The 13,129-nt window shown below is 36.3% G+C and overlaps 1 protein-coding gene across 1 annotated transcript in view; it reads left to right on the forward strand.

Annotated features, from left to right (window-relative positions):
* The window catches only part of LOC137649393 (probable Na(+)/H(+) antiporter nhx-9), a 473,554-nt gene that overhangs the window by 234,983 nt on the left and 225,442 nt on the right, over positions 1 to 13,129 (forward strand). Inside the window, exon 14 of the mRNA XM_068382378.1 lies at positions 2,674 to 2,799. Coding sequence (XP_068238479.1) covers positions 2,674 to 2,799 — 126 coding nt within the window. The remainder of the gene's footprint in view (positions 1 to 2,673; positions 2,800 to 13,129) is intronic.

A 13,129-nucleotide genomic window follows, 5' to 3' on the forward strand; every position in this document is an offset into this window, starting at 1 on the left:
ATATATATATATATATATATATATATATATATATATATATATATATATATATATATATATATATATATATATATATATATATATATATATATATATACATGTATGTATGTATGTATGTATGTATTTGGGACCCGAAGATAATCCCCACAGGTATAATCCTAAGAGCGAAAGGCGTGACCGTCAAAATCCTGACAGGTAGGCTACAGATTCCCGACATTTGCTACATTACATTAAAGAAATGTGGGTAAAATGTATCATTTTGAATTTAATCAACCATCATTTCGATAAACAACCAAATAATTGACGTAAAAGTGTTTAAATATTTCCAGAATAATTGAATTGAAAAAATGAAAAATGTATTTCATATATAGTTATATTGAAAATATATAAAATGATGATTTAAAAGGAAAGATGGTGCACTATTCCACGAAGATGATTTATAAAAGGCCAATTGTCTCGCATGTAAGCAACGCCGACAATCTCTCTACACATATTTGTTTTTTCTTTATTGAGTTAGCCATAGATTTTCTCCAAGTATATTTATTGATGGCCTATCGTATCATCTGTTTGAAATTTTTATTTATATCTATGAAGTCCAGTAGGCGTTATTCCAATTACATTTCCACATCTCTGCTTTGCTTCTACTGAATTTTGAATGCAAAGTAATCTTACTGACCAGATTATTGTCAAAAGAAATGATGGACATTGAATACTCAAAGGTACAGTAGATCTGGGGCCAGCCGGCTAATGCCGTTTTTTAAGGACAGGACTTTGACATTCATACCTCTTTAGGTGACTTAGGGCATCTCCAAACTGCATAGGAGTTTTGCCTCTGACCTTCGGTTTACAATGCCAGGGAGATTTATCCTGAAAATCAGTGTTCTTCAAATTCTATCTCCTCTCTTGATACTTGATATCAAGACCTGGGATTATTTACTTATATGAATTTTTTCATTATGGTAAAAAAAATAAACCCTAAAAATCATGGAAAAAATTAAGAAAAAAATATGAAAAAAAAAAAATTGGAAAAGGGCAACATTTGATTGTTTTATAATGTCTTGATAAGTTTTATCCCAAATTTCAATGCAATAGCTTTAAAACTAAGAGAGGTGATAGAATTTGAAGGTCAATAAATATAGCTTTGAGATACGGGAGTTCAAAGTTTTTCTTTGTATTTTTACAAAGACAATATTAATAAATCATGATTATTATGAATTTTATGTTCCTTTTTGGATGTTAATAAACCAAATCAAAGTTATTTATTATAATTGAATCATAAATGAAGATCCTTTGCTCAATATCTTGCTCCTTTAGACGAGACGGTCGCTCCTTCATCATCTCTCTCCTTCACCAACTCCGCTAATATCGATATTACCCACTTCTGAACTCTTATTAGAGCGAATTTTCTTCTTCCTTGTTATCATTATTCTTAGAAGCTAAGCTACAACCCTAGTTGGAAAAGCAAAATGCTATAAGCCCAAGGGCTCCAACAGAGAAAAATAGACCAGTATGGAAAGGAAACAAGGATGTGAATACATTACAAAAGAAGTAATACAATCAAAATAAAATATTTTAAGAACAGTAACAACTTTAAATTAGATCTTTCATATATAAACTATAAAAACTTAGAAAAAACAAGAGAAAGATAAATAAGAAAGAACAGCGTGCCCAAGTGTACCCTAGAGCAAGAGAACTCTAATCCAAGACAGTGGAAGACCCTGGTACAGAGGCTATGGCACTACCCAAGACTAGAGAACAATGGTTTGATTTTGGAGTAATCTTCTAGAAAAGCTGCTGTTAGCGAGATGTTGAAATTGTCTTTCCCTCTTTGTGATGATGAAATTCTTGCTGAAACCGAAAAAAAAAAACATACGTAAAAAAGAGTTAATGTCAGAGGTCAAACTCAAACGTGTACTCTCTGTGAGGTTTGTGGTAGGAATGAAGGTCGAAGGTTATAATTACCTTACACTACATCGTCTTGTGATTCATGGAATCTGTACAGATGCTACTGCTCAAAATTTGTCTCGCATTAAAATGTAATAATTTTCAAAATTTACAATAACAGAAGAAATACTGCATTTTCTTGTAGGGAACAAAGTTTTTGGTTTATTGAGTTACTTTTACTAATTCCCCTGTAACTATGAAAGTAAGAGGAATTTTGATAAAATATTTCGCATACCCAATCTCCATTGTCAGGATTTTGAGTTTTTCTTCTTATACCCTTATATATTGGCATTCCGGCCGGGCCTCTTAAGTCTTGCGGGTGGAGACAAGTACAAGTGGTGCTATTTATGCATTTCGTAGTTGAATTTTTTAAAGTAGGCCTACTTGATAAGAATGAGTGATGCCGTTTACCATACTATTCAGTGATGCAACGATGGATAACAATGGCGTTAACTAAACTTAAATTAGAATAAGCTTAAAAGATATTTATTTATAACAAATAGCTCTAATAAAAATCCTACTTACCACTCTTTCGAGTTTTGATTTTTCAGACAAACTACTATTAATTTAAAACTTATCAATAAAATCATAATTATGAGAAATATTAGTTATTTTTTTTTACATAATTTTAGGATAAATTTATGTTTAAAAATGCATTAGTTTTTATGCATATATTATTGTTTAAGATTTCCAACCAATGAACATTAAACTGCTTTGATCTACTTCCAGTGCCACAAGCGACACCATCATATTCATGTTCCTGGGCATGGTGCTTGTCAGTGACGACCACGTTTGGCACACTGGGTTCGTCTTGTGGACGGTCTTCCTCTGTCTTATCTTCAGGTTCTTTGGTACGTCAAAAATGTAGTTTTAATGTTATTTTTCTAGTATGTGATTCTGTAAACAACAGTCTGTAAGTTTATGCATGGTTGTGTAGATAATTGTTTTTAGGTTCATGTATAGCTGTGTAATCTGTTTTCTACAGTTTTACAGGTAGTTCTGTAAATTCCTTTCTTGAGGTTGTGCATTGGCATGCAGTCAGGCTTTTTTGGCATGTCGTTAGTTCCGTAAGTAGTTGTCATGAGGCTCATGTGTAGGCCTAATATAACAGTAGTCTTTTTCAGATTTTTACCAGGCTTGTAGGCTATTACGTGAACAGTTGTTATCAGGTTCAGATACTAGGCAATTCTGTGAGCGTTCATCACCATGTTCCTGTGTAGAGCTATAAGCAATTGTCAGCAGCATTTTAGGTAATTCTGTAAGTAATAGTGGCTAGTTGGCAAGTTCATTTCCAGGTCAAATAGCGGTATTTCTATCCGGTAACGGGCTCGTCACTGAATACTCTGTGTAAAATCAAGGCTGATCCTAGGAACTTCCTGATTGTAGTAAGTTCTTTATCAAGTTCCTATAATGGTCTAAAATCAGTTGTATTAGGTTTGTTTGCATTGTTTAAACAGTTACACGAGGATTTTTTGTAGGACGGAATGTTGTTGTTTCCAGTTTGTAGGTAAGCTAATTCTGTACCAGGTTTGCAAGTAATTTCTGTAATTATTTGTTGCCAGCTTCATGTTTAGGTCTGTAGTAATCAGCTGCCTTTAGGTTTGTAGTAAATTGTGTAATTAGTTACTAGCAAGTTCATAAGAAGGAATGTAAGCATTTCTATTAAGTGTTGCGGGCAATTCTGCATGATCATAATTAGGTCTGTAAATAGTTTTCCACCAGGAGGATTTGCAGTTTTAAAAGGAAATTTATTTTTTCAGGTTCATATGTAGGGCTATAAGTAGTTAACCAAATCGTGATCAGTTTGGACCAGGGTAATATTTAGGTTAATGGGCGTTTGTTTTCAAGTGCATGTGTAAATCTGAAAGAAGTTTCTGGTTTATATTTTGCCGTGTAAGCAATTATCTCCAAGCTCATATATATTTATGTAAATGTTTATATTTGTAGTCTGTAAGCTGTTATTACTAGGTTTGGAGTTGTGTCTATAAGCAGTCATCTTAATGTTTATAGGTCTATTTGTAAGCCGTTGTCTGGAAGTTCACATATAGCTTTTTTTAAACAGGTCATTATGTTCGAGTATACTAATTCGAGTCGTGATCTACAACTTCAAATTGAATGTAGGTTTGTAGGCAATTGTCTCCATGCTCACGAGTCATAATAGAGACAATATTCCGATTTTTTATATAGTGTGAATTTTTTTAAATAAAAACAGAATTTTATCACATTGGATTTACTTTCATTTTCATAGATATTTCTATTTGCAGTCAATCTCAGGTGATTTAGTTATGCGTGGTTCTGTAAACTATAGTTCTCATGCTTATTTGTAATCGGCCAAACATCATTCACCAGATTCACAGTTGATTCTGTAAGCAGTTGTTTGTACACTTCATTAGTATGTCTCTGAGTGGATATCTTTATTTTCAAAGCTGTTATCATTCTGCTGTCTCTCAGGTAGGTTTTAAATAATTTACCCTAAAGTTCACATGTAAATCGATAGTCATTTGTTTCCTGTTCAAAGGTCGGTTAATCCAAATTCTAAGTAGTTTTTTATTCATAGGTAGTCATTGCTGGTAGGACTATGAAACGTTGTCATAAGTCTTTACTGGTAGGTGTATATAGATAGGCTTTTCCACGATGGTCTAGAAATAGCTGTCTTAAGCCCCTATTACACTTATCCGGTTTCCTACGGCGCCATCAGTCGCGATGCTTGCATATGGTCAAACCGGAGCGTGTGATTGCAAATCGGTTGTATGAAAGCTCACCCATGACCGATCGGTTGTATGAAAGCTCACCCATGACCGACATGGGTGAGCTTTCATACAACCGATTTGCAATCACACGCTCCGTTTTGACCATATGCAAGCATCGCGACTGATGGCGCCGTAGGAAACCGGATAAGTGTAATAGGGGCTTTAGCCCCTATTACACTTATCCGGTTTCCTACGGCGCCGTCGTCCGCGACGCTAGCTTATGTTCAAACCGGAGTGTGTGATAGCAAATCGGCCGTATGAAAGCTCATCCACGGCCGGCCGGATGAACTTTCGCCAGTACTAAAGTTGGCCGTACGGTCTTAGTACGTCAGGACTGCGGACGTAGCGTGTAATTGCTCACCATATGGAATGACAGCAGTCTGAGTGGCTGAAGCAGTGTTGCCAGATGGTCACTGAATAATTTCTGAGGAATTTGCAATAAAATTTCTGGATATTACCAAAAATTTCTGACAATTCTAATTATCATGAATTGATTATACCAAAGGAAATAAGAAAAAAATCAATTGTACATTAAGAGTGATTAACTATTTATTTCTTTTCTTATTTGAATTTAAAGGAAAATTCAATAATACTTAGCCCTATGCATCAAATTAGAATTTTCATGAAAATAGAAAAAACTACGATATTAATAACATACTACAAACTAAAATATGTAAATTAATGGCAATTTCATTTGACATATTAAATGAATTGTAATTTATATGACTGAATACAAAAAATAAACGTAACTTCAATAATATTGGCTTAATAATATATATATATATATATATATATATATATATATATATATATATATATATATATATATATATATATATATATATATATATATATATATATATATATATATATATATATATATATATCATGAAACCGTGGCTATGCCTAGGCCTACGCACACAATTGTTTCTTTGGACTGATTTCAACAAATAATTCAATATTTCTTCTAAATGGTGAATAACAGATTTAATCACGTGTAGTTATGTATGAAATCACAGCAGAATGACAAAATCTTACCGTAAGATAGTTAATCAGGCGACAAGACAACAAGCTTAGAACACTGAAGTTCAAATCAGAGTGAACATGGCGAAAGTGACTGTCAATATGGGTACCTTTCGAACAGTTGGATCGATATTGTGACACTGAAATCTATATGGAAAACATACGTGTTGCCTACATGCTTGAAACGGTTTAGAACATAATCTCTCTCTGTGTCCCATGACCATGTAACATCTAAAACGTGTTGGGATTTGGAACAGGCAATATCTCTCTCTCTCTCTCTCTCTCTCTCTCTCTCTCTCTCTCTCTCTCTCTCTCTCTCTCTCTCTTCATTCCATTTCAGTAGAAATGTTTAGAAGTTTATGATTTATATTTTTTTCCAAGATTTCTTTATATATTTATAAAATTTTGGGAAATAACTGACAAATCATTACAAATTTCAGAAGATTCTGCCTTGATTTCTTAGATTCTGACAATAGTTGCATATTTCAGAAGATATCCAGAAATTTCTGATAATCTGTGCTGAAGGACACTCATGTTGACTATTTGCTTCTCTCATGCAAGTGTCCTTTTTTTCTATTAAAGGTGATACCTGACTTGAAGAGTTCCAAATATGTGTCATGATCCATTCGCATGTAGGTAAACCAGTCATCTTTTTCTAGTGGAAGTTAATTCATTAAGTGAACACGAGATTATTTTTGTCGTTTATGCAGACATTGTTTGAACCAAATCTTCCTTTTCCTTGTTTTCTCCCTCAAGTAGCACGCTAGAGCAACAAGAACGAGAATGTCGTCGAGATAAGACATGTCACTCCTCCACCACAAACAGTGCCACACTGACCCACTTGCCTTCGGGACCGGCCGTTCAAATACGTGTAATAGCTCTAGCCGTAAGCCAAAATTTTCCTACGGCGCCGTAGACCAGGTTGGCCATAGGAAACCGGATACGTGTAATAGGGCTATTGAGATTTCACAGTAAGGACCGTAGGCAAAAGTGTACGGAGTTGTCGTCAGGCTCATTAGAAGGCTAATCGCACATGTCTTCCTATTCATCTATAGTCTTTTAACACTTTTCTTTCGTCTTTTAATAGTTTAATCAGTGGAACTTCAAAAGTTCAAACTTGCCTCAATTGTTTTTAGGTTGAACAGGCTGACAGAAGTTTTTTATAGTTTATATATGAAATGTCTATTTTAATGTTATTGTTTTTTAAATATTTTAATTTGATTGTTCTTTACCTCTTTTATCATTTATCTATTTCATTTACTCACTGGGCTATTGTTCCCTGTTAGAGACCTTGGGATTATAGCATCTTGCTTTTCGAACTAAAGTTGTGGCTTACCTGAAGTCAGTTTCATCCTAGCTGGCAAATGGAACCGGACCATGATTTGAAAGCTCGTCGCTGATTGGCTATTGGTTCAGGCATCCTCCCTTCCCATTAACTGACGACAAAGCAAAACATTGTATTTGTCCGCGGTACATGATGTTCATTTCGCCAAATATTTCACCACTATTTTCCTTCGTTACTTCATTTTTTTTTTAGGTTCATGAAATTCAAGCGGATTTTTTTCTGCAAAATCCAACTATTTTTATTTACCTTTCCTTAACATTTGTAGAAAAAACTGCACATAAAAAAAGTTTTAAAGATTTTTCAGCGCTTGTTTCACTTCAATTCGTATTTTTTCAGAACTTTTTTCAAGATATGGATATTTTTTTCAAAGTAATACTCATCAACTGCCTTTGATCTGTGTGAAATAAAATAAACAGGTAGATATTACGCAAACTAAGTGACTTTTAAAGCAAAAATGAACATATATCCCGGACAAATGCAATGTTTTGCTTCATCGTTGGTCAGCGGGAGGGGAAGAGGCCTGAACCAACAGCCAATCAGCGACGAGCTTTTAAACCGTTGATCGGGCTCAATTGCCAGCTAGGATGAAACAGACTATAGTAATGATAATCATCATCATCATAATAATAATAATGATAATAATAATTATTATTACCCGTAGTTAGGTTCAGCAGTAGTCTATAAGCCGTAGTCATTAGAATCGTCAGTTATTTAAACACAATTATCATGTGGCTGTTTATTAGTCATTAAGTTTTCTTTAGGTTATATAAATAATTATCGTTCAGTAATTATGATATTAATTGTATTGCATGAGAACGCTACCAACAGTTCTATGATTTCTAATGCCACCGCCACATGTCGGCGTGTGTGTTGCAGTTAATGTATTCCCTTAGTACAATAAAGTTAATTTCTAACGTGTGAGTTTATATCATGAATATCACCTCTAATATTAAGCATCAAGACATGGTGATCAGCGGGCGATGGAAAACAACATATAGAACTCACAAAGCATGTATTATGCAGTGTAGGCCTCTCAGATTTGTGTATTAAGCCTAAAATACTGAGTATTCCCGACCGGCAAACATGACTTCGTCGACGAAAGGTCTTGTAGCCCCAGTAAGATTCACTGCTAGCCTAGGGGCCAACAACGAACGTGAATGGAAGCAACGGTTCGAGATTTATTTACTTGCTTCAGAGAAGGATAATAATCCTGAAGAGACTGAGGTGGCCCTACTTTTAAATATTAGAGGTGATATTCTTGATATAAACTCACATGTTAGAACTTAACTTCATTGAACTAAGCGGGAACACATCAACAACAACACACGCCGACATCTGGCGGTGGCATTAGAAATCATGGAACTAGTTACTAGTCTGTTGGTAGCGTTCTCATGCGATACAATTAATATAAAAATTACTGAATGATAATTATTAATAATATAACACCTTTTCTTCTTTCAAAATTAAATTTACGTGGATTGATTATTAGTTAGAATATTACACTGAATTTACATTGATAGGTCATTGGTTAGGACTATAATCAGCTCTAAAATATTGTGCATTATAATGGATATGTGGTTGTACCTGTTCAAAACATAAAATATTCACTCTTGGTGTAAAATTAGACATGCCATTCAAGAACATATACTAAAAAATGATACGCTTCATAATTATAATATTTATATGACATTAAAGAAATTACGTACAGCATCAATACATTTCATAATCTGAATACTTGGAGGGTAATTTATTTCTGGTTGACCTTTATTTGTCTGTCACTTTCAACTTTATTTTCCACTTAGACAAGTTTCAGTTTCATTATCAATGAGGTCAATAGTCACTGGTTCATTCACCTTTGGCATATGCACATCACTTGAGGTTTCTTTCAACTGAACTCTATTCCTTATAAATATTTCACCCTGCAACTGTCTGCCAGTGCAGTGCATCGTAGCTGCAGAGAACTGCTAGATTTGGTTATCGATCTTCCATTCAGCTATCCGATAGGTTAATTCACTTTCGTTTTTAAGTGCATTTCGCTTTACGAAATTGTTATGACATAATACTGTAATGCAGCTTTTACGGAATTGGATCTCTATATTTGTCAGTATTAAAAGTTTGAAGCATTACATGTTATGGAATAGTTTGATGAGAAACCTGTTTTAAATATAGACTGTGATAGAGAAATATCAGTCTCTCTCTCTCTCTCTCTCTCTCTCTCTCTCTCTCTCTCTCTCTCTCTCTCTCTCTCGTAAACGAATATTTCATTTCCAATGAAATCTAATATTCAGTTGTATCAATTCTTTATCTTGGGAAGTGACCTTTGCAGGATGAGAGTAATTGTCAATTCCAACAAATAAAATAATAGATTTTTCAATTTTCAGAAATTCAGTCAAAGGAAGGTAGCATGTAATAAAGTAAACAATCTAATAGAAATAAAGTAAGGCCCAGCCTAAATACGCTGTGTGATATTTAGATAGGCCTACCTAAGAATGAATACGACAAACAAGGCTTGTAAGTCCTTCAGCGCGTAGAGTTTTTCTGTGTGATAGGGCCAAGAAAACAGTTCATAAAGTAAAGTAAATGAGAAAACCAAAATTAATTGAATAGAGAAACAGACGTATATGCCTTTCGTCTGAAGATGCGACAAACCTGGGAAAGGAATCTGTCACTCTTCGACAGTTCGGTGGTAGATGAAGATGAACAGCGATTTGATTTTGCAATCTGGAGATTATCTTTCTCTACAGATTAAGCGTTGCCATCCTCTGTGGGCGGGAGTTGGGGATGGGGCGGGAGTTGGGGATGGGGCGGGAGGGGGGGCAGGCGTTTTTTTCTGATTACTTTTCAGAAACGGAATGAAAACCTCCAGGTAAGTCTGAAGAGTGGGTTCTTGGTAGGATATAAGATATTTGTCCAATATTGTATTTGATTATATTTTTATGGTTGGATTCTGGCTTACTCGCTTTTCTAATTAAGGATTTGAGTGTTTCTTTATAGTTTGCGGTATTTTTTTCTCTCTCTCTCTCTCTCTCTCTCTCTCTCTCTCTCTCTCTCTCTCTCTCTCTCTCTCTCTCTCTCTCTTTCGTTTATTACTGTAGTTAGATTGGCAAGTTTGAAAAAATTAGTTTTAATGATATTGCACGAATGTCTTTCCACATTCATAAACACGTACTGTATTTCCTATAAGTATGCTGAGAGAGAGAGAGAGAGAGAGAGAGAGAGAGAGAGAGAGAGAGAGAGAGAGAGAGAGAGAGAGATGTTGCTATCACGTTCTTCCTGTAATTATAAAATCAAGGATGAAACTTCTATGCTTATTACATACGTGACCACACAGCTGACTTATTTAAGGACATGATTTGTGACAACATTTGCAATTTTTAGTGTCAATCTTGTAGTTAAGGCATCATAAGAACAAAAAGAAAAAAAAAAGAAAAAAAGAAAAAAATCGTGTGCCACTGGCTTTGTACTAAATTTTCTACCGTGGGGGTTATCACTATTAGTACACCTCCTGCAGTGCACAGTAGGCATTACAGAAGGGTCTTTTCACCGTCCCTTCGGGCAATAGCTGCAACCTCATTTTAGCCTCATACATTGGGAGGTATTCATAAAAATGAAGGATATCCTTGTAAGCATAAGGTAATCATTATGAATATGGAAAGAAAGATCTGCTTATACTTCAATATTTTGCTTCAGAGAATTACCTTGTACTTCTATCTTTTACTTGCGAGGATATCCTCCAAGCAGAAGTAAAAGGTTGACTTGTGTTTCGGGAGCGCTTAGTTACATGTTGGAACTTGTAAGATTTCATTTGTGCTGTCAATATAAGAAAGAGTTTAATATTTATAATACGTATTTAATGCCCCGTTTTTACTCGTATTTAATTAAGTTTATGCATCAGAAAGAACACAGACACCGCCACGCCTTACCCAAAGCCTTGCTGGCGACATCTATCCCCCAACCCTTGCATTAGAAGTTCTTTGACCTCTTTTTAGCTCCCCCAACCCTTGCATTAGAAGTTCTTTGACCTCTTTTTAGCTCCCACACCCCTTGCATTAGAAGTTCTTTGAACTCTTTTTAGCTCCCCCACCCCTTGCATTAGAAGTTCTTTTACCTCTTTTCAGCTCCCACACCCCTTGCATTAGTTCTTTGACCTCTTTTTAGCTACCCCGCCCCTTGCATTACAAGTTTTCTGACCTCTTTTTAGCTCCCACAACACTTGCATTAGAAGTTCTTTGACCTCTTTTTAGTCCCACACCCCTTGCATTAAAAGTTCTTTGACCTCTATTTAGCCCCCACAGCCCTTGCATTAAAAGTTCTTTGACCTCTTTTTAGCTCCCCCACCCCTTGCATTAGAAGTTCTTTGACCTCTTTTTAGCTCCCCCACCCCTTGCATTAGAAGGTCTTTGACCTCTTTTTAGCTCCCCCACCCCTTGCATTAGAAGTTCTTTGACCTCTTTTTAGCTCCCCCACCCATTGCATTAGAAGTTTTTTTTTTTACCCCTTTTTAACTCTTACACCCCTCGCATTAGAAGTTTTTTTTTACCTCTTTTTAGCTCTCCCACCTCTAGCATTAGAAGTTCTTTGACCTCTTTTTAGCTCTCCCACCTCTAGCATTAGAAGTTCTTTGACCTCTTTTTAGCTCCCCCACCCCTTGCAGTAGAAGTTCGTTGACCTCTTTTTAGCTCCCCCACCACTTGAATTAGAAGTTCTTTGACCTCTGTTTAGCTCCCACACCCCTTGCATTAGAAGTTCTTTGACCTCTTTTTAGCTCCCACACCCCCTGCATTAGAAGTGCTTTGACCTCTTTTTAGCTCCCACACCCCTTGCATTAGAAGTTCTTTGACCTCTTTTTAGCTTCACACCCCTTGCATTAGAAGTTCTTTGACCTCTTTTTTGCTCCCCCACCCCTTGCATTAGAAGTTCTTTGACCTCTTTTTAGCTCCCACAGCCCTTGCATTAGAAGTTCTTTGACCTCTTTTTAGCTCCCCCACCCCTTGCATTAGAAGTTCTTTGACCTCTTTCTAGCTCCTACACCCCTTGCATTAGAAATTCATTGACCTCTTTTTAGCTCCCCCACCCCTTGCATAAGAAGTTCTTTGACCTCTTTTTAGCTCCCCCACCCTTTGCATTAGAAGTTCTTTGACCTCTTTTTAGCTCCCCCACGCCTTGCATTAGAACTTCTTTGACCTCTTTTTAGCTCCCACACCCCTTGCATAAGAAGTTCTTTGACCTCTTTTCAGCTCCCACACCCCTTGCATTAGAAGTTCTTTGACTGCTTTTTAGCTCCCCCACCCCTTGCATAAGAAGTTCTTTGACCTCTTTTTAGCTCCCCCACCCTTTGCATTAGAAGTTCTTTGACCTCTTTTTAGCTCCCCCACGCCTTGCATTAGAACTTCTTTGACCTCTTTTTAGCTCCCACACCCCTTGCATAAGAAGTTCTTTGACCTCTTTTCAGCTCCCCCACCCGTTGCATTAGAAGTTCTTTGACCTCTTTTTAGCTCCCCCACGCCTTGCATTAGAACTTCTTTGACCTCTTTTTAGCTCCCACACCCCTTGCATTAGAAGTTCTTTGACCTCTTTTCAGCTCCAACACCCCTTGCATTAGAAGTTCTTTGACTTATTTTTAGCTCCCCCACCCCTTGCATTAGAAGTTCTTTGACCTCTTTTTAGCTCCCCAACCCCTTGCATTAGAAGTTCTTTGACCTCTATTTAGCTCGAACACCCCTTGCATTAGAAGTTCTTTTACCTCTTTTTAGCTCCCCCACCCCTTGCATTAGAAGGTCTTTGACCTCTTTTTAGCTCCCCCACGCCTTGCATTAGAACTTCTTTGACCTCTTTTCAACTCCCACACCCCTTGCATTAGAAGTTCTTTGACCTCTTTTCAGCTCCCACACCCCTTGCATTAGAAGTTCTTTGACTACTTTTTAGCTCCCCCACCCCTTGCATTAGAAGTTCTTTGACCTCTTTTTAGCTCCCCCACCCCTTGCATTAGAAGTTCTTTGACCTCTTTTTAGCTCCCCCACCCCTTGCATTAGAAGTTCTTTGACCCTTTTTTTAGCTCCACCACCCC

Source organism: Palaemon carinicauda, chromosome 11, assembly GCF_036898095.1.
Source record: "Palaemon carinicauda isolate YSFRI2023 chromosome 11, ASM3689809v2, whole genome shotgun sequence".
In the NCBI taxonomy this organism is placed as follows: domain Eukaryota; kingdom Metazoa; phylum Arthropoda; class Malacostraca; order Decapoda; family Palaemonidae; genus Palaemon; species Palaemon carinicauda.